General features: G+C 44.4%; 1 protein-coding gene across 1 annotated transcript; it reads right to left on the bottom strand.

The window, feature by feature from the left end:
* Positions 1-991: 991 nt before the first annotated feature.
* On the bottom strand, positions 992-20,072 carry TBX22 (T-box transcription factor 22). Its single transcript, XM_087727404.1, has 8 exons — positions 19,922-20,072; positions 16,676-16,823; positions 11,785-11,886; positions 9,501-9,675; positions 7,295-7,459; positions 7,124-7,188; positions 5,783-5,868; positions 992-1,605 (listed from the first exon to the last, which is right to left on the bottom strand). The coding sequence occupies exons 1-8, from the start codon at positions 20,070-20,072 to the stop codon at positions 992-994; spliced, it is 1,506 nt and encodes a 501-aa protein (XP_087583530.1).
* Between the last annotated feature and the right edge of the window lie 1,128 nt (positions 20,073-21,200).

Raw genomic sequence — 21,200 nt, 5'->3', positions numbered from 1 at the left:
AATTCGGCTGCAAAGTGCAAATATTCCAGGAACAGCTTTAATTTTCAGCCAGGCAACCAAATAAATTAGCTTTTATGACCGCCTCTTTCCGACATGCATAAGAACATCCCTGACACTAATTGGTTCATAGTGCTTTATAGCTGTTTATCAGATGTTCTCAAAAAAGTCCACGAGACAGTTTGCTTAGAGTTTGGTTAAGGTTTCTCAGAAGCCTTTTCCTCCACTCACAAAAATAATTTCTGGTCCTGGTCTGTGTAGCGGAGTCTCATTGTGTTGTACTTCCTCCTCCAACTTTTTATAGGTAAAAGTAAAGGTTCCCCTCACGCATATGGGCTAGTCGTTCCCGGCTCTAGGAGGCAGTGCTCATCTCCGTTTCAAAGCCGAAGAGTCAGCGCTGCCCGAAGGTGTCCCTGGGGTCATATACGGCATGACTAAATGCCAAAGGCGCACAGAACACTATTATCTTCCCACCAAAGATGGTGCCTATTTTTCTACTTGCATTTTTTCCATGCTTTCGAACTGCTATGTTGGCAGAAGCTGGGAAAAGGAACAGGAGCTCACCCTGTTATGTGGTGCTGGAGATTCAAACCACCGAACTGTCGACCTTTCTGATCGACAAGCTCAGCTTCAGCCATTGAGCTACTGCATCCCGTAAAAACAAACGTTTTATAGTTTGGTGAATTAAGATGTCCGTCTGAGCCACTTCTGAATATTATCTACCTGTTGTAGACCTTAAGTATGTTTCACCCCCATCATCCTGGCATAGGAACTTGCAAATCTCCATCAAAGTTCATCTTTGTTCACCAACTTATTACTCACCCACTCAGGTGGGCACAGAGTTTCCCCTCTCAATGAGCAGGGAGAAAATTCCAGGAAGTCCATCTCCTTGTGTTCTGCAACGTTCCAAACACTGCAGTCCATTAGTGTTTGGTGAAGGATGTGGTCCAGATATTGTTGGTGGCCCGACTTTTGAGAGATTAGAAGTCTTTTTTTAGAGGCAGTGGTTAACTGTGGATGTCCAAGGAGAATGATTACACCTGCTGTCCTGGAGCAGAGGTGGCATGCCATCGCTCACTTTGAAGTGGCTCAATGAATTCATTAACCTAGACGGCACTGAAAAGTTATAACCGTAGAACCCATAAGGAGGATGCAAGGCACAGTTTAAAGTTTCTCGGGCAACGGGCGCCGATGGGAAAATGTTTCCAGATGCATGCAAGCCGTACAACATCTGGCCCGCAGAACTGGGCCCCTGGGACACCACTCCGTCTAGATCTTCTGCTTTACCACTTCTGACATTGCCGATGCTCAGAGAAGACAAGGTGGGCACCTCCACCATGAAGTGGGGGAAAAAGTGAGGACCAGTGGCACTTCCCAACTTATGGTGGCTTGGGAACATGAGGGACGGCTGTCTTAAGAGATTGGTAGGGCAAATCTTGTAGCAGATGGGTAGGCCAAGATGGTGCAGGTAAGAATCCGGGCAGGGCACGCCAAGATTGGTTGCAGAGAGGTGAAAAGTAGGAGGAGAACCCGCAGGAGAAAGGAGGGAGCTGAGAGGTGATGGGGTTCCCCCGGAGGGCGTTGCAGGAGATGAGCTGGAACTTCCACCTAGGATAAAGCGAGTAAAAGGACATTATGAAAGGATAGCAAACCAAATGGAATTTTGTTCTCCACCTTTCATACTATTCAGGATCAGAGGTGGTATTCAGCTGGTTCGGACAGGTTCAGGCAAACCGATAGCTCTGATGATCAGTTGGCCCCGCCCACTCTCCCCCCGCCCTATCCTGTCCTTTATTTAGCAATAGCAATAGCAGTTAGACTTATATACCGCTTCATAGAGCTTTCAGCACTCTCTAAGCAGTTTACAGAGTCAGCATATCACCCCCACAGTCTGGGCCCTCATTTCACCCACCTGGGAAGGATGGAAGGCTGAGTCAACCTTGAGCCGGTGAGATTAGAACCGCTGAACTGCAGATAACAGTCAGCTGAAGTGGCCTGCAGTACTGCACCCTAACCCCTACGCCACCTCGGCTCTTGCTTTCTGGGTCATCTCAATGAGGTGGTGAGACTTATACTGCCAAACAACTGGCCAGCAGTCAACAGAAGTAGCCTGAAGTACTGCATTCTAACCACTGTGCCACAGTGGAGAGAGAGAAAGAGAGAGAGAGACAGACAGACAGACAGAGACAGAGACAGAGACAGAGACAGAGACAGAGACAGAGACAGAGACAGAGACAGAGAGACAGACAGAAGATGAGATAGAAAAGAGACAGAGAGAGAGAGGGAGGGAGAAAGAGAATAGACAAATAGATGTAAAGATGAACCAGTTACCAGGCACTTTAAATGTGGCCATGTGACTGTGGAGTGCCACCATTGGAACTTGGGTCTTTTTTTGGGGGGTGTGTGGATTTTAACTTTCAGTGGCTGATAAGTGATCAGTCATTAAGCGAGGATTACCTGAACCTATTCTGAACCCATACATTAGCTGTCATTCTTCGCCAATTTTTAGTGTGGCTTTCAAGAAAAAAATTGATCATGTTGATTGGATTAAAACAACCTGATTACAATCATAAGCAAGAGGTTTTCTCTATGCCTCCCGCTGCCAAAAATAATAATTATTATTTTTTTAAAAAACTTGAGCAAATATTACACACACTGGATAGATTTTCGCTTATTTCCCATTTTTCCTTTGGGCAAACTCTCCTCCAGGGGCATTTTAAGAAATGTATGCAAATTGTTTGCTGGCAACGTTAAATTATATTTTTCTGTTACCGTGTGAAACAGCAAGCTCAAATCTTACATTTGTATTATTTTTGACGGTGATCGTTAAAACATGCTGTACAATTGTGGATGGTGCTAAAAGAAACAGAGTCTTGTAGTATCTTTTGTGTCACATCTGTTTTGGGGTTTCTCAATTCACTTCACCAGATGTGTGGGATAACAACCTCAGAGAGAACGTGGTCGACTCACAATATTGTTGCGGAAATAAGAAGGAAGAAGGAGGGAGAAACAGGAAAGGAAACAGAACTGTGTTGAGGATTAGGTGCCAAAATAAAACTGGTTTATTTTCAAGATTTTACAGGTCTTTGTGGATCTTTCTTTTCCTTCCCTTCCCTTCCTTTCCTTTTTCTTTCCTGTTCCTTTCCTTACCTTTCCTTTCCCTTCCTGCTATCCTTTCCCCTCCTCTTTCCTTTCTTTTCCTTTCCTTTCCTTACCTTCCTTTTCCTTCCTGCTATCCTTTCCTTTCCTCTTTCCTTTCTTTCCCTTTCCCTTCCCTTCCTTCTTTCTTTTCCTTTCCTTTCCTGTTCCTTTCCTTACCTTTCCTTTCCCTTCCTGCTATCCTTTCCTCCCCTCTTTCCTTTCTTTACCTTTTCCTTCCCTTCCTTCTTTCCTTTCATTTCCTTCCCTTCCTTCTTTCTTTTCATTTCCTTTCATTTCCTTTCATTTCCTTTCATTTCCTTTCATTCCCTTTCCCTTTCCTTTCCTTCCTTCTTTCTTTCTTTTCCTCTTTCCTTCCCTTCCTTCCTTCTTTCCTTTCCTTTCCTTTCCTTTCCTCTTTCCTTTCCTTTCTTCTCTTTTCACCTCTTCTCTCTCTCTCTCTCTCTCTCCCCCCCCTCTCTCCCCCCCTCTCATTATAAGAGTCTAACTCTTTGTGGAAAGCTACAGGCATTATCATTCTGCAAATGAATTTGGACCAAGTCCTTGCTAGAGATTCCTGCTCATCTTCTCATGTCTGAATCAGTCCCATAGAGAATATAGTTCTTGAAAGTAAATGCAGTTGTACACATCTGGTCTCAACAACTCAAGCGCATTTGGAAGAAACACCACGCTTGACTCACGGGGTTGGCATCAACAATGCCACACTCACAAATCTTTGCCTACTTCTGGCAAAAGAGGACATCTGCTGAACATCTGGTCCATCCATTGAGAACCAGGCTACGTAGGAGAAGACATCCTTGTCCAGGCACATGGATTATTCCTACAGCCATCCAGGGTCCATGGTCTAATGATAATCATTCTTCATCGAGATGGGAATGGGGGACCAGATTGACACAAAGGCTGGTCTTCTGACACATCTGGAACCATATGGTTGCTCTTTCTTCCATTGTTTCCTGGCTGAAATTCATGTCATCATCTACCCTTCTGATAGGCATCCTTCATCCAGAGGTGGGTTCCTACCAGTTCGCACCTATTCGGTAGAACCAGTTCGTCAAATCTACCGAACCGGTTAGAAGAGGTTCCACCAGTGGACCTGGAAAGCAGACCATGCGTACAGAAGAGGTTCCAAAATTTTTTGAAACCCACCACTGGCAAGGATCTTGTAACTTGACAACTTTAAGACTTGCATGCTTCAATGCCAGAGTTTCTGAATAGCTACTTGGACTGACCTAAGTACTAATTCAGAATTTCATATCCGGTCACATGGGCAGCAAGCCACTCCCATCCGGCCACATGGGTGGCAAGCTGGCAAGCCACTTCCACAAAGGAGGCCACACCCACAGAGTAGGTTCCAACAATTTTTGAAACCCACCACTGCCTTCATCCCATGTCCAACCATTTTGAGAATGGCTCATTATGCATGAACCCCTATGCTGTCATCCTATTTTTGATATACAATATTATATTATTTAATTGGCATCCAAACCCTTCGTTTCCTCCAAGAACACAAGATAGCCTATATTGTCTTCCTTGCACGATATTGCACTGAAGTCAGTTCGGCTAAACAAATGGAAACTGGCTCAAATGGATGTATCAAATAGATACATCCATTTGAGCCAGTTTATTGGGTGTTATCTATTTATTGGATGTATCTATTTATTTATTGGACTTATTTCTTTGTTTGTTGGATTTATTTGTTCATTTCTTTACTGGATTTAAATGGCTGCCCACTCACTCTCAGTGATTCTGGTTGGCTGACAAACCATCTTCTTTTCAAAGGGCTTGGAAGTGGATCCATCCAGGTTTGATCTGAACCACATTAGACTGTATGGGATTAATACAATCCCGTAGATTTCTACATTTTTATCTCAGCCATCCAGGGAAAAAAGGGAAGGAGAGGGGAGGGGAAGGAAGGGAAGTCAAGTGAAGTGAAGGGGAGGGGGGGAAGGGAAGTCAAATGAAGGGGCTAGGGTTAGGGAGGGGAGGGGAGGTGGGAAGGGGGAAGGGGAGTGGTGGAAAGGGAAGGGGAAGGAAGGGAAGAGAAGGAAAGAGAAGAGAAGGGAAGAGTGGGGAGGGGAGGAAAGTCAAGTGAAGGGGCTAGGCTAGAGTTAGGGAGGGGAGGGGCACAAAGAGAAGGAGAGGAAAGGAAAGAGAAGAAAAGAGAAGGGAAGGGAAGAAGAGGGGGGAGGAACGCCAAGTGAAGTGAAGGGGAGGGAATGGGCTGATAGTTTAAAGTAAAATGAATGTTGTGCACATAATTGCCTCTCTCAGAAAATAAGCCTTGATATTCATCAAGGCTGCTAGCTTTGAGCAATGACATTCATCAATTAAAAGGGGAACAAATATTCCTCTTTGATTAATCAGCCCAGCTCAGAATAAGGCAAAGAAGAGATATCATTCACAAAGGGGGGGGGGGAAACTGCTTCAGGGTCCAAAGCTTCACTCGTTCCATTTTTTGCCACAATGATGAAAAAGAAACTAATTTTCACTACCCACTCAACAGCCAAACTCCACCAACATTTTAAAAGGAAGTTCTTTAAACTAAAACAGTCCGAAGTTTTTAAAAAGGCGCACCTAGAAATGTAGGAGAAAAGTAAGAAAAGGTCATTGAAGATGCGATACTCACTCTGACGTTCGGTCCCGAAATGCTTAAAATCGAAGGTCAGGGATGGTCTCCATGGATAGGATTCCAGAAGCCCATCCAAAACACCTCTGCAACATGATAGAATTAAAATTAGATTTGCATTCCCATGGAACAGGGCCACTGGAGGAGGGAACTTGAAGCAGATGTCTAGAGCTTCATTCATAAGGCTCAGGGGCTAAGACGCTGAGCTTGTCGATCAGAAAGGTCGACAGTTTGGCGGTTCGAATCCCTAGCACTATGTAATGGAGTGAGCTCCCGTTACTTGCCCCAGCTTCCTCCAACCTAGCAGTTCAAAAGCAGGTAAAATTGCAAGTAGAAAAATAGGAATTATCTTTGGTGGGAAGGTAACAGCGTTCCATGCGCCTTTGGTGTTTACTCATGCCGGATACATGAGTACAGAGACGTCTTTGGACAGTGCTGGCTCTTCTTTGAAACGGAGATGAGCACACACACACCCGAGTCGGAAACGACTAGCACATATGTGCAAGGGGAACCTTTTAAGCACACGGGTAGATTTAACCACATGAGTCAATCTTGAGCTGGTCAGGATCGAACTGCTGGCAGTGGGCATAATTATTCTACAATACTGCATTCTAACCATTGGGAGGGAGGGAGGGGAGGGAGGGAGGAAGATATCAATAACACTTAAACGTACCACTTTACAATGCTTTACAGCCCTCTCTAAGCAGTTTACAGAGTCAGCATATGGCCCCCAAACAATCTGGGTCCTCATTTTACCAACCTTGGAAGGATGGAAGGCTGAGTCAGCCTTGAGCTGGTTAGGATCGAACTGCTGGCAGTCGGCAGAGTCAGCCTGCAATTCTGTGCCACCACAACTTTCTAATCTAATAACTACTGTTTTTTACTCGTATTCACATCCAATGTCCAAAATGTATTTACCGAACTAATTTTTTTTTAACTTCAAAGTCATGACAAAGCTGCCTCTTTTCCTAGCGACAATCTGGCAGGTAGTCCCAGGAAAAGATACTGTAATCAAGTACTTATCTTGACAGTACTTCAAACTAGCACTGATGATGTTACCTAGTTTGGTGATGAAACGTCTGCGGGAAAACCACCAAGCTTAGAGAGCACCTTGGATCCCCTCATTTCAACCCTGAGCTGCAAATACTCTTTTTTAATGGTGCCTTCAAAGTATTCTGGGGAAACGGAGAAGCTACAGGCAATTGTCATTAATGATGTGTGCTTCTTTCATAATGTAGGCAATTAATGAACAAAAGCATGTGCTTTTTGTCCATTTAAAAGTCTTTAAACAATCCATAGTCCCGTCAGTCAAATAAATACAGGTGTGTGGTTTTTTTTTACCTGTTTCTTCCAGGATCTCTAAATCCTTTAGCAAATGGATTGCGGTCAATCTTCAGTTTTGTTATCTATGGATATTTTTCAGACAAACAACAAAGGAAGAACTGTGAATATCATACTTTTCGCCAACCTGCCCACAAAATACCTGCTTGTACCTCTGGCAGGTTAATTTACCTGCTGGTTTTGATAGGCTGTGACCGTCGTAAATTCAGTTTCTTTAAAAGAGAAGGTCTGAACACCGGCTGCAGGCAAAGATGGGCTCTGGGAAAGATCAAACCGGGAATCCTGTAGGATAATGTGGACTCTGGGCTTGTATTTGTGCATTGATTGCAAAATTATCTGCATTCCACAGAGAAAGAGAGAGAAAGAAGAGGGGAAACCATCAGAAAAAGTGAACGTTATCATTCTTAAACTTGGAGATTTTTTTAAAGTTCTACCTTGAGCTTGGATACTTAGGAATAATCCTCATTAGATTTGCTTTAAGAACAACAAAGATTATTAGGGGCCTCAAGGCTAAAACATACGAAGAACGGTTGTAGTTAATTCCTTCCTTCCTCTCCCTCCCTCCTTCCCTCCCTCTCTCTCTTCCTCCCTTCCTTCTCTACATTCCTTCTTTCCCTCTCACCCACCTTCCTTCCTTCTTTCCTCCCTCCCTCCCCCTCCCTCCCTTCCCTCCCTTCCCTTCCCCTTACTAAGTCTCCCAAGGCAACCATCTTGCTCTAGCTAATACAATACTTGAGAGACCGCCTTCTGCCAATTACCTCCCTGCGACCAATAAGATCACACAGATTGGGCCTCCTCCGTATTCCATCGGCCAGCCAGTGTCGGCTGGCAACTACAAGGAGGAGGGCCTTCTCAGTAGTCGCCCCGACCCTTTGGAACGAACTCCCCGTGGAGATTCGTACCCTCACCACCGTCCAGGCCTTCCGCGCAGCCTTGAAGAACTGGCTAGCCCGTCAGGCCTGGGGATGAAGATAGTTGCCCCTCCCGAATGATGAATGCATGTTGGTTACTGTTTTTATTATATGTGTCTTTGTTATTGTCTGTATCTCCCCTTCCCCGATTTTGTGTGAGCCGCCCTGAGTCCCCTCAGGGAAAAGGGCGGCCTACAAATCTCAATAAAATCACAAAATCACAAAATCACAATACAATAGCAGAGTTGGAAGGGACCTTGGAGGTCTTCTAGTCTAACCCCCTGCCTAGGCAAAAAACCCTATACCACTTCAGACAAATGGTTATCCAACATCTTCTTAAAGACTTCCAGTGTTGGGGCATTCATAACTTCTGGAGGCAACTTCTGTTCCACTGATCAATTGTTCTAACTGTCAGGAAATTTCTCCTCAGTTCTAAGTTGCTTCTCTCCTTGATTAGTTTCCACCCATTGCTTCTTGTTCTATCCTCAGTTGCCTTGGAAAATAGTTTGACTCCCTCTTCTTTGTGGCAACCCCTGAGATATTGGAAGGCTGCTATCATGTCTCCCCTAGTCCTTCTTTCTATTAAACTAGACATACCCAGTTCCTGCAACCGTTCTTCATATGTTTTAGCCTCCAGTCCCCTAATCCTCTTTGTTGCTCTTCTCTGCACTCTTTCTAGCATCTCCACATCTTTTCTACACCATGGTGGCCAAAACTGGATGCATTATTCCAAGTGTGGCCTTCCCAAGGCATTCCCAAGAGCCAAGGTGGCGCAGTGGTTAAATGCAGCACTGCAGGCTACTGCTAGATCAGCAGGTCAGCGGTTCAAATCTCACCGGCTCAGGGTTGACTCAGCCTTCTATCCTTCCGAGGTGGGTAAAATGAGGACCCAGATTGTTGGGGGCAATATGCTGACTCTCTGTAAACCGCTTAGAGAGGCCTGAAAGGCCTATGAAGCGGTATATAAGTCTACTGCTATTGCTATTGCTATTGCTATTGCTATTATAAAGTGATATTAACACTTCATGTGATCTTGATTCTGCCCCTCTGTTTATGCAGCCTAGAACTGTGTTGGCTTTTTTGACAGCTGCTACACACTGCTGTCTCATATTTAAATGGTTTTCCACTAGGACTCCAAGATCCCTTTCACAGTTACTACTGTTGAGCAAGGTGCCACCTATACTGTACCTGTGCATTTCGTTTTTGTTGCTTAAATGTAGAACCTTACTCTTTTCACCATTGATCATTCATCATTTTATTAGATAGTGCCCAATGTTCAAGTTTTTCAAGATCCTTCTGTATCTTAAGCCTATCTTCTGGAGTGTTGGCTATTCCTGCCGGCTTGATATCATCTGCAAATTTGGATGAGTTCCCCATTTATTCCCTCATCCAAATGATAGAGATGGCCCTACTTCCTTCCTTCATCCTCTGTCCTTGTAAAGTAGTAACCTCAAATCCACACCTACATGCCCTTTGTCGTCCATCTCATTGTTGGTGAGCTTCACCCGATCGAAGCTGATGATCTGCCTCATCCATGTCTCTCCCGAGCAGGGGGAATCCGGGTGGATATAAAGCCGAGGGGTGATGCACGAATGGTCCGTGTTTCCGGCTACCATCCACTGTGAGCTGTGATAGACGTACCTGCCAAACGGAAGAAGGGTTACATCAAACCCAACCGGTTGGCAACACTGTTTTTGCTGTGTACGACACAATCGACTGATTTTACCCAACCAGCATTAAGCCTTGAATTACAGGTTAAAGGGCACAACAATAGGATTCGTGTGATGGACTAAGCCAAAAATTACATCAGTCTCGTTACAGCTTAACATATGGGAAACTAAAATACTAGGTCTTGAGCCAAGGGCCCCCAATTAGCATGGGGAAATGAATTCACCATATCCTACTCTCCACTGTACAACTGCAATCAGTATTATTTACGCATTGGAAGTCAGGCTAATCATTCACAGTCCACTTAATCAACTAATCGTTCCTTCTTGCTTTCTGTATTCCCTATTCCCAGGATTCGAACGGTCCAAGTGTTGCTTGCAAAAACCTCTGTGGCATCCATCAGTTTTAAAAGTTGGTTGCTGTCTCTCTTCTTTTCATTCTTAGCTCGGCTGAGCTCATGGCTCTATCTCAGCCCCAAATTCAGGGGGAAGACAGAGGTCTCAGTGTTGGGTGGATATCTAGACTGAGGCCTTTCCCTCTCTTTCCTCCCTTGTTCTTTTGGGCATGTGAACGTAGGGAAGGGGCCAGGCTAGAGAAAGAGAGAGAGAGAGAAAGAGAAAGAGACAGTGAAAAAGAGAGAGAGAAAAAAGAGAGAAAGAGAATGAGAGAAAGAGAAAGAGAGTGAAAGAGAGAAAGAGAATGAGATAAAGAGAGAGAGAGAGTGAAAGAGAGAGAGGAGAGAAAGACAGAGAGAGACAAACAGACCTACAGACAGAGAAAAAAAGAGAGAGAGAAAAAGAGAAAAAGAGAATGAGAGAAAGAGAAACAGAGAAACAGAGAGAAAGAGAAAGAATTGTGCATTTCGGAAAGATTGGGGAAGTTTGAAGCCAAAACTCTTGGCACTTTCCAAAGTCCCAGGGACTTTTCCCATTTCTCTGCCAACTGGTGTTTGTGATCTAAGGCCTCCTCCTTCCCTCCCTCAAAGGGAGCTATAAGAAGAGCAGAAGAACTGACCATTCATTGTTTGATAACCACTTTGGTCTTCAGTCTGTGCAGAGCCTGTGAGACTCAGGAAGAATCCAATCAAGTTCAAGCTGGACATTATTGTTTCAGATTCCAGCTCTGTGTTGAAGCAACTTAGAAGTTAACTGCCTGGGTATTTTGCCAGTGTGTGGAAAATATGATTAAAAGGGGAGAGCTGGTTTTACAAATGTTGTATTCAACCACAAAATCTACTAGCAGGAGAGAGGAGGATGAAGATATGCTTCAACTACAGAGGTTCAGAAGCAGAAGGTGGAGGAGGAGGCCCCAAAACAAACCTTATGAGTTGTGAATCTTGTGAGTTGTTTGCCCTTTGCTTTGTTCTCAGGGAAACGGGATCTCCCTGAAGATCTTGTTCATGTGGGCAAGGAGAATCTCCCTTTTTAAGGGCAAGTAAAGGAAAGAACTATTCTCCAGATCTAAGGTCTCCAAGAAGACCAGGCAAACTCATTCTCAAATCTTCCCTGGATGAAACCTTGACATCTCTGAACTGATTTCAACCTAAAACCTTCTATAATTTTTCATTCATTCATAAAGAGGAAGGGAGGGAGATACAAAGAAAGAAAGGAAAGAGATAGGAAGGAAGAAAAGGAAGGAAGGGGAGATTGGAGGGAGAGGAATGGAAGGAAGGAAGGAAGGAAGGAAAGAAGAAACTAAGAAAGAAACTAAGGTAGGAATTAATGAAGGAAGGAACTAAGGAAGGAAGGAATTAATGAAGGAAGGAACTAAAGAAGGAAGGAAGGAATTAATGAAGGAAGGAAGGAACTAAGGAAGGAAGGAATTAATGAAGAAAGGAGCGAAGGAAAGAAGAAACTAAGGAAGGAACTAACGAAGGAGGGAAGGAACTAAGGAAGAAAGGAATTAAGGAAGGAATGAAAACTTAGAGTCTAAATGTCTATGGAGATTCTCAGTCATCCAGGTCATGGTTGTCCCAATGTCCATTCCTCTTGGTTAAATAAAAGCACCTTTGGGTTAAGAATTTAAGTTTCAAAAAATCCACAGGTTTACGTGCTTTGAGGGGGGGTGTGAAAATGTTTTTACCTGTATCTTTTTGAATCCACTGGGACCACGTCTATAGCAATGTAATATTGTTTCACTGGATCCAAGCCTTTTACTTTAACTCTGACCGAAGGAAACATTCTCCTGCGTAAAACAAAATTAGTGTTACCTTACTGTAACTGTTCACATTGCCTCCTCCCGATTCTCTCCAACATTCAGACACTTTAGCCACACAAACTGGGGTTTTCCCCACAACTCCAAAGCATTTATACCACACCTAGCATATAATTAGTACTACCCATTTGGAGGGAAAAATACAAGGAAAAAGAAAAAAAAAACAGATCAACATAAATTTCTTGGCTGTAGAAGTAGGCATTTTTGTTAGCCGTACTTCTTAATAGTTCTTAATTTTTTTTTAATTCCTAAAAATCTCTGCAGTTGGTCAATGGGAGTAATTGTATGCTCCAATCTGGTAAGGTTTTTACTTGGAAGAATTGCTGGTTGAACAAAAATGACTTATTAATATTTTTTTTTGCATAATTATAAATAAATTGGTTGCATCCAGTACGCTTCCTGCCCGCTTTCCAACTATTGCTACCTCCACAGTTTCATCAGGAAGAGTATCAGAAAGTGTGAGGCTGCCTCTGAAGGAAAGGAAATATTCCTAGTTCTCATAATTGTCTAGGTAAATGAAACAAGTATTGCAAGTAGCAAGGTACAAAATACCAGTAGAAGAGATTAAGTGTAGCCTAGTGTTGATTTGTGGGGTTCTTGGTGCTCTCTGAGCTTGGTTGTTTTCTTGCACGTGTTTCATTACCCAACACCCAGATAATAGAGGAGGAGGAGGAGGAGGAGGAGGAGGAGGAGGAGGAGGAGGAGGAGGAGGAGGAGGAGGAGGAAGAGGAGGGCTGGGTCATTCTTGGTGCTCTCTGAGTTTGGTTGTTTGCTTGCAGATGATTTATTACCCACCTAAGTAACCTCATCAGTGCTTGGGTAAAGCATTGGGTGAGATCATTCGGCGGCACGGGATAAAATACCATCAGTACGCGGACGATACCCAGTTGTATCTGTCCTCCCCTTGCCAACTCAGTGAAGCGGTTGACGTGATGTGCCAGTGCCTGGAGGCTGTCAGGGTCTGGATGGGGGTTAATAAGCTTGGGCTCAATCCAGACAAGACCGAATGGCTGTTGTGTTTCCCTCCCAAAAATTTGGCTAGTATTCCAGCACTCAGGCTGGGGGGTGAAATTTTATGCCCCTCAGACAGGGTTCGCAATTTGGGAGTCCTCTTGGACCCACAGCTGACCTTAGAACATCATTTGTCGGCTGTGACTAGGGGGGCATTTGCCCAGGTTCGCCTAGTGCACCAATTGCGTCCCTACCTGAACCGGGAGGCACTCGCAACAGTCACTCATGTGCTCGTGACCTCAAGACTGGACTACTGCAATGCGCTCTACATGGGGCAGCCCTTGAAGAGCATTCGGAGACTCCAGCTCGTCCAGAATGCAGCCGCGCGAGCAATTGTGGGTGCACCTCAGTACACCCACGTTACACCTATCCTCCGCGAGCTGCACTGGTTACCGATTGATCTCCGGATACGCTTCAAGGTGCTAGTCGTCACTTATAAAGCCCTTCATGGTATTGGACCTGGGTACTTGAGAGACCGCCTGCTGCCAATTACCTCCCAAAGACCCATTAGATCACACAGATTAGGCCTCCCCTGGGTTCCGTCTACCAGCCAATGTCATCTGGCTACTACCCGGGGAAGGGCCTTCTCTGTGGCGGCTCTGGCCCTTTGGAACGAGCTCCCCGCAGAGATTCGGACCCTCACCTCTCTCCAGGCCTTCCGAAAAGCCGTTAAAACCTGGCTGTGTCGGCAGGCCTGGGGTTGATGAGTTCCCTTCCCCTCTCGAATCGTGTGGCTGTTGGCCGTTTTAAATTCCTTGTACTTTTTGCTGTAGTTCTTGTGTTTCCCTTCCCCTCCTTTGGGTTTGTGCGCCGCCCTGAGTCCCGCCGGGAATAGGGTGGCATATAAATAAAATGAACTTTGAACCTTGAAATGTCTTCAAGGAAACAATCAAGCTCAGAGAACATCAAGGACCCTATAATACCGAATACATTTAGAATAAGACTTGCAGAAAAATAGCAGAAGAAAAGCAAACTAGAGATAAGAGTAAGCTCCTCCAAAATGTTTCACAGCAATAACACTTAATTTTGTTTTCCATTTTTGTGTCCCTCGGGGCATTTCAACGAAGGTGGAATGTTATGAAAGTTGTCTGTTGCCCTGTTGTGAATGCATTTTTAACTCTCATTTTTGGAGAAGGGCAGATGAATCATAGAAATAACAAGATGTGCAGCTCTTCTGTGAGTTTTAATGCTGAAAGGACTACATCTGATTTATCAATATATATTACCATAACTGTCTTAAGTAATCCCCTTAAGCTGATAAAGAGCATTTGGTTGTCCAAAAGAGAAAGCATGGAGCCAAGACGAAACTAAAACAAGGCATTGTGATATAATTCTACCCAATGTTAAAATGCTTAAGCCCAAAGTTACACAGAATTCATGGCGCTTTACTGAAGAGACATTGCTTTAAAATTATATTGTATCAGAAGGCATGGTTTCATTTAGTTTCTATGCAGGTGATTTATAGCAGCCTCTGGTCATCACTATAGTGACATACTGCTAATGATGGCAAATTTTGCATCTCCCAAAGCAAATACATTAGGAAGAGGTATCACAAAGTCCCACAGTTCAGTTCACACTTCTCATGAAACCATCATTGAAGTAACCATGGTTTACTGAGTAAAACACCATTTTATTTATTGTGGGGTTTGCATAATATACAAAGCCACCAATCATTGTTCAAACAAACCACACTAGCTGTGTTCACACAGCAAAGAAGCATCTGTTTCCAAGCCGATTTGACTCAGGGTGACATTACGACTGTAGCCATCTAGTTTTAGCGATAGGAATTTTATGGTTTGGAATTGCTTTTTTGCGGGGATGTTGTTATTTTATTATGATTCTTTACATATGACTTGGTAAGGCCACACTTGGAATACTGCTTTCAGTTTTGGTCTCCACAGTGTAAAATAAAAGATGTGGAGACTCTAGAAAGAGTGCAGAGAAGAGCAACGAAGATGATTAGGGGACTGGAAGCTAAAACATATACGGTAAAGAACGGTTGCAAGAATTGGGTATGTCTAGTTTAATGAAAAGAAGGACTAGGGGAGACATGATAGCAGGGTTCCAATATCTCAGGGGCTGCCACAAAGAAGAGGGAGTCAAACCATTCTCCAAAGCATCTGATGCTAGAACAAGAAGCAATGGATGGAAACTAATCAAGGAGAGAAGCAACTTAGAACTAAAGAGAAGTTTGCTGACAGTGAACAATTAATCAGTGGAACAACTTGCCCCCAGAGGTTGTGAATTTTCCAACACTGGAAGTTTTTAAGAAGATGTTGGATAACCATTTGTCTGTAGTGGTATAGGGTTTCCTGCCAAGGCAGGGGGTTGGACTAGAAGGCCTCCAAGGTCCCTTCCAACTCTGTTATTCTAAATTTTGGAATATCGAGTCTGTAGCCCTGAGATTCTCAGAACGTTTCTTATCTAAGCGCTAATCAAGTCCAACCCTTCTTAGCTTGAACCTTGATAAAGCCAACCAGGAGTTTCTATCTGCTGATGAATATTTTGTATTTTGACGTACACAAGTGGGAACCTGATCAGCATCAAAATATTAATTTCAATGAAGCTTAATGTTACTGCTCCCCCAACAGTCACCAAAGATCACAATAATTTATTTAATTAGCTCAATTGTGTGTGTGTGGGGGGGGGTTGGCAGAGCTCTTCGAACCACAAATCCCTGGGGCTGAGTTTTTGAAATGCTCTAAACTAAACCATGGTTTGTTCACTGTTTAGTTGTACAATCAGGCCACGGTTGGTTTCACGCAACATGGTGTGTCACCTGACATGCTGTGCCAAAAAAACCCATCACCACATTAATGGATTAAGATAGTAAACTGAAACATTATATGTACAGAAAGGAAGGAAGGAACTAAGGAAGGAAGGAACTAAGGAAGAAGGAAAGAAGGAAGGAAGGAACTAAGGAAGGAAGAGAGGGAGGAACTAAGGAAGGAAGGAAGGACAGAAGAAAGGAAGGAACTAAAGAAGGAAGGAACTAAGGAAGTAAGTAAATAAGGAACTGAGGAAGAAAGGAAAGAAATAAGAAAGGAATAAGGAAGGAAGGAAGGAAGGAAGGAAGGAACTAAGGAAGGAAGCAAATAAGGAACTAAGGAAGAAGGAAGGAACTAAGGAAGAAAGGAAAGAAATAAGAAAGGAAGAAGGAAGGAAGGAACTGAGGAAGAAAGGAAAGAAATAAGAAAGGAAGAAGGAAGGAACTAAGAAAGGAAGGAAAGAAATAAGGAAGGGAGAAACTAATGAAGGAACTAAGGAAGGGAGGAAGAAACTAAAGAAGTAAAAAACTAAGGAAGGAAAAAAGTAAGGAGGGAACAACAGAATTGGAAGAGACCTTGGAGGTCTTCTGGTGCACCCTCCCCCCCATAAAGCAGGCAATCTTATAACATTTCAGACAAAACATCCAATCCCTTCTTTAAAATCTCCAGTGGTGAAGCACCCAAAACCTCTGGAGCCAAGCCCTTCCACTTACTAATTGTTCGTTACTTCTTGTTCTCCCCTCAGGTGCTTTGAAGAATAGGTTGACCCCCTTTCCTAAGGACTAGTCCGAATAAGGTCAGTGTGTGAATACAGAATAAAACCATATTCTCATCTTCAACCACAAACATTTTGTAATTCAGCAGAACGAAATACCTTCCTAGGGCCGGGAAACTATTTAAGGTCAGGATATCTACAACAGAAGAGGGAAGACGAAATAAGTGCGCACACATCACCATCATCTAAAAGCCCTGGATCTTACCTGCCAGCTTTGGTGATGATCATCTCGGTGCCAATTTCATGAAATCTCTTCCACAGCTCCGAGCCTTGTAAGTCCACTTGAATGTCCCCGGTTTCTTCTCTGGCTTCCTCGCAAAGAGATAGGGTTATTTCTCCTTTGGTTTTCTTTTCTGGAAAAAGAGAAATAAAATATGAGAAGCAAGGGAGATGACCTTTGAGGTCTCTGATTAGGGACTGTCTTCACAGGACCTGCCACTGAGCGACCGCTTCCTTGAGTGACAAATTATCCAGTCCTACAGAAAGCTAATGGCCAATCTAGACAGTATCCTAAAAAGCAGAGACATCACCCTGCCAACAAAAGTGCATATAATCAAGGCTACGGTTTTCCCAGTTGCAATGGATGGCTGTGAAAGTTGGATCATAAGGAAGGCTGAGTGCCAAAGAATGGAGCCCTTTGAACTCTGGTGCTGGAGAAGACTCCTGCGAGTCCCTTGGACTGCAAGGCGATCCAACTGGTCAGTCCTAGAGGAGATCAACCCTGACTGCTCTTTAGAAGGCCAGATCCTGAAGAGGAAACTCAAAGACGTTGGCCACCTAATGAGAAGGAAGGACTCCCTGGAGAAGAACCTGATGCTGGAAATATTGAGGGCAAAAGAAGAAGGGGATGACAGAGAAGGAGGTGGCAGGATGGAGTCACCAAAGCAGTTGGCATGAGCTTAAATGGACTCCAGAGGATGATAGAGGACAGGAAGGCCTGGAGGAACATTGTCCATTGGGTTGTGGTGGGTCGGACACGACTTTGCAACTAATAACAACATAGAAAACTAACCAACAGGGATGAGCACAAGTCCAGCTTTCTTGGTTGAGCCAATGCAGCCATTATCTGTTTAAGTGGGTCAAGAAGGTTTTGTGAATCCAGTTCAGGGGCTCAGTTAGACTTTCTTCCGGGCAGAGAAAAATGGTGATGTCAGTCCTTCTTGAGTTGCTCCAGGGCCTTCCTTCCTTAGCCAGAAAGGTCTTTCAAAGATATAGTTTTTCCGTCATTTTAGGTTGTCCCCATAGAACACCCATTAGAAGCATGGACAGGAATTCTCCTATGGCGCCTGAAGGAAATAGTTCCCTTACATGTTATATTTTCAGCCTTGGCTTCCATTTCTCTCCCAAATTAAAAGCTGGCTGGGATTAGTGGAATTGCGGAATTGTTCAGCAATTGACTCGTTTTTGAAATCTGAAATTGGTATTTGTTATTGAAACATAGCCCCTATAGCTAGGGGCCATATTACTAAACAGATAATTTTGTAAGTGGCTGTATTGTTATTTTCTGTTCCACCCATGAGGTGATTCTCCTGTGGCCTTTGGGCCCCCTTGACCCTCAGTTGAGGCTTATCTCAATCCATATTCTTCTCTCTCACACCAGTTTCTCTCCTTTAAAAACAAACATGCTTTATTTTGTTTCTAATTCTGAGGAATTAGAATTCATGTCTAATAAATAACCAAGGGAGTCACACAGAATCTGCTCCCCTGTCCTCTCTTTCTTGAGAAAAGATTGGCTGTGTTCAACAAGCCATGGCTTGCTTAAGCAGAGTTTCGTAAATAACACACAATGTCTGCCTTATTCCAAATGCAATTTAGCCAAAGTCGGAAATCACACATTCTAGCTTAGTGCGAGGTTTTTAGGTTGCCCGATGAATTTCTTTCTGGTGTGATGCTTTGCCTTTCTTGGAGTCATGAAGGAATGACTCCAATTAAATTAATTTATTTATGAATTTAATCAAATTAAATTCATAAATAAAGCCAGCCTTGTGTTGGGACGACGGGAGAGGAAAACCGAGGCGGATTTTATCCGTTTCGGAAAGGAAGGAATAGGATCAGACTCCAGTCTGGTGACCTTTCCTTTGCTGAAGTCTGGGTGACTTACTTCCAAGGAAACCCACTCCGGGCAGAATTCCCAGGGCTGTAAACTCCATGATATTCGAGGGAAGGATTCATGGGACTTAACCCGTTCAGCCTTATAAGCAGCCACATTGCCTGACAATGACCCATTCGTGCTAATCTTGGTTAGCACTATTTTTGTGAGCTAACCTGTTGTGGGACTACATTCTGACGGGCGAATTCCTGATCCTAGGTATTGCCCAAGGGTAGTTCAGCTGAATTGGGGAAACCCAATCCTACAAACCAGAATAATACACGGGCAAACAATGGATACAAACTCAAGGTAAACTGCTCCAAACTCGATTGCAGAAAATACGACTTCAGCAACAGAGTGGTCAACGCCTGGAATGCTCTACTTACAGCCTCAACCCCCCAAAATTTTAATCTTAAACTGTGAACCTCACCCCATTCCTAAGAGGTTCGTAAAAGGGGCGTGCATAAGCGCGCCAGCGTGCCTTCCGTCCCTGTCCTACTGTCCCCATTTATTTGTACTCATTCCCCTTGTTCATGTCCATGTTTATACTTATACCTGTTATCTTGTACATGTTTAACAAACTAAATAATAAACAAACAAGCTTTAGGTCGGTATATACAAAATAAACATGTCAGAACAAATATTGTGACCTAAATTGTTAATCCTTACCTTGAAAAACCCGTTAGATTTTATCATGTTGCTTCAAGTATTCTTTTATCATCTGCCTGCCTGCCTGCCTGCCTGCCTGCCTGCCTCTCTATCTCTATCTCTATCTCTATCTCTATCTCTATCTCTATCTCTATCTCTATCTCTATCTCTATCTCTATCTCTATCTCTCTATCTATCTATCATCTACCTACCTACCTACCTACCTACCTACCTACCTACCTACCTACCTACCTACCTATCATCTATCCTCAAATCCTCACAGCTTCAACTTTAAACTGTCTATCCTGGACCTCACCCCATTCCTAAGAGGTCTGTAAGGGGGTGTGCATAAGTGCACCAGCGTGCCTAACGTCCCTGTCCTACTCTCCCCATTTATTTGCACTCATTTCTTATGTGTACAGATACACCTGCTTATACTTCTATGTTTACATGTTATATTCATACTTAGACTTGTTTTCTCTTACATGCTTGCCAAACCAAAATAAATAAAATAAACTAAATAAATAAAACTCTTTGCTCCTTCCAACTTTGGGAAACAAATGAGAGAATCCGGGGGAAGGGGGGGGGGCTGAAGCTTGCGCCGCTCGGGGGGGAGGAAGGCTTCCGTAGATTTAAAGGTCCCGATCCCTCACTGCTGCTGATTCCCTAAATGGATTAAATTGGAAAGAGACCCGGGAAGGAACGGGGGCTTACCGGGCGCTTGGCTTCTCCTGAAAGCTGCCTTTTCCGTCCTCGTCTCGGAGGAGAGCTCCTCTTCCAGCTCCTTCAGTTTGCGCTTGGTAGGATTGGCATTGCCCATTAAAACGTCCACGGAAAAAGCGTGCGCCCGGGAACTCAGAGCCATGTTCCCCTGCGCCAATCGCCAGGCCCTTCTCTTTTTTTTCTTTCCCCCGACAGAGAAGCGCCCAAAAAAGACGCGGGCAGAGGGAGGATGTGTCAATCAAAGAGGGGAATCCCCTGTCCTCCGATCCACCCCTCGATCTGCGAACCTTCTCCAACCCGGACGGCGTTGGGACAGCTCAGAGCAGAAATATCCCGAGCTGCTAAACCTTGCTTTTATTTTTATTTCTTTTTCAGAGGTTGGGGCCGCATCGCCGGCAGAAGTTTTCTTAACAAAAGTGTTTTTTTTCCTCGATTTTACGCGAGCCTCCGAAAGAAGGAGAAAAGTTTTTGTTTTGTTTCTTCTTCTTCTTCTTCTTCTTCTTCTTCTTCTTCTTCTTCTTCTTCTTCTTCTTCTTCTTCTTCTTCTTCTTCTTCTTCTTCTTCTTCTTCTTCTTCTTCTTCTTCTTCTTCTTCTTCTCCACCTCTGAAAAATAAAAATAAAATGAAACAAAACCCCAAGAGCAGCCGGCTGGAGGGGGCGGGGGGGGGCGGGGGAATAAATCTGTCCCCTCTGCCCCAATGTCGGGGAGACGCGCGGGTGCGGGGCTGGGTTAAGGAAGCGGAGTCCACGACGTACCGGGAGGGCTCCGTTAGAAGCGCGATCGGTTTCAGAAGGCGCGTGGGAGCCCTTAGAGAGGAACGAGAGAGAGAGAGAGCGAAAGAGGAGAAGGAAAGAAAGGGACTCGGATAGAAACAACGAGGGGGATGGAAGAGGGAGAGGTAACTGGGGAGAGGGGGAGGGGATGGCGGAGAGGGTTGATGGGGGAAACTGCCGGCCTCTCCTTTACAGGGGGGGGGGGAATAGCGGGGGCTCAGCGCTGCCTTCCTTTGGCCAAGGGGGAAGGAAAGACGCCTTCAGAAAAGGATGGGGTCCTTTTGCCCGAGCAAAGTGGGAACGGGGGGGGAGAAGATAGGGAGGGGGTGAAGGAAACGAAGCGCGCTTTCTCACCCCCTTGGCCTCTCGCAGTCCACAGGGAAGGCGACTGGGCCCTTCGAGAAACGGGAGAGGGGGAGTGGGGAGAGGTCCCACTGATTAATATCACAATAAGTCAACCCGTCGATTGCTACCGAGCCAAAAACTCACGCTGAG

Source organism: Thamnophis sirtalis, unplaced genomic scaffold (assembly GCF_051295495.1).
Source record: "Thamnophis sirtalis isolate CommonGarterSnake01/CBP01778 unplaced genomic scaffold, rThaSir2_p1.2 scaffold_13, whole genome shotgun sequence".
In the NCBI taxonomy this organism is placed as follows: domain Eukaryota; kingdom Metazoa; phylum Chordata; class Lepidosauria; order Squamata; family Natricidae; genus Thamnophis; species Thamnophis sirtalis.
Note: the sequence above shows the minus strand (reverse complement) of the source record. Positions and strands in the feature narration are given on the sequence as shown.

What these genes read in the sequence shown, in the direction of transcription:
- TBX22 (XM_087727404.1), bottom strand. Translation starts at nt 20,072, where the DNA reads ATGGCTCTGAGTTCCCGGGCGCACGCTTTTTCCGTGGACGTTTTAATG. An exon ending in ATCATCACCAAAGCTGGCAG is followed by an intron (nt 11,887 to 16,675) that starts GTAAGATCCAGG and finishes TGTTTTACGCAG; the next exon opens with GAGAATGTTTCCTTCGGTCA. An exon ending in GTGGATTCAAAAAGATACAG is followed by an intron (nt 9,676 to 11,784) that starts GTAAAAACATTT and finishes TCCGTTTGGCAG; the next exon opens with GTACGTCTATCACAGCTCAC.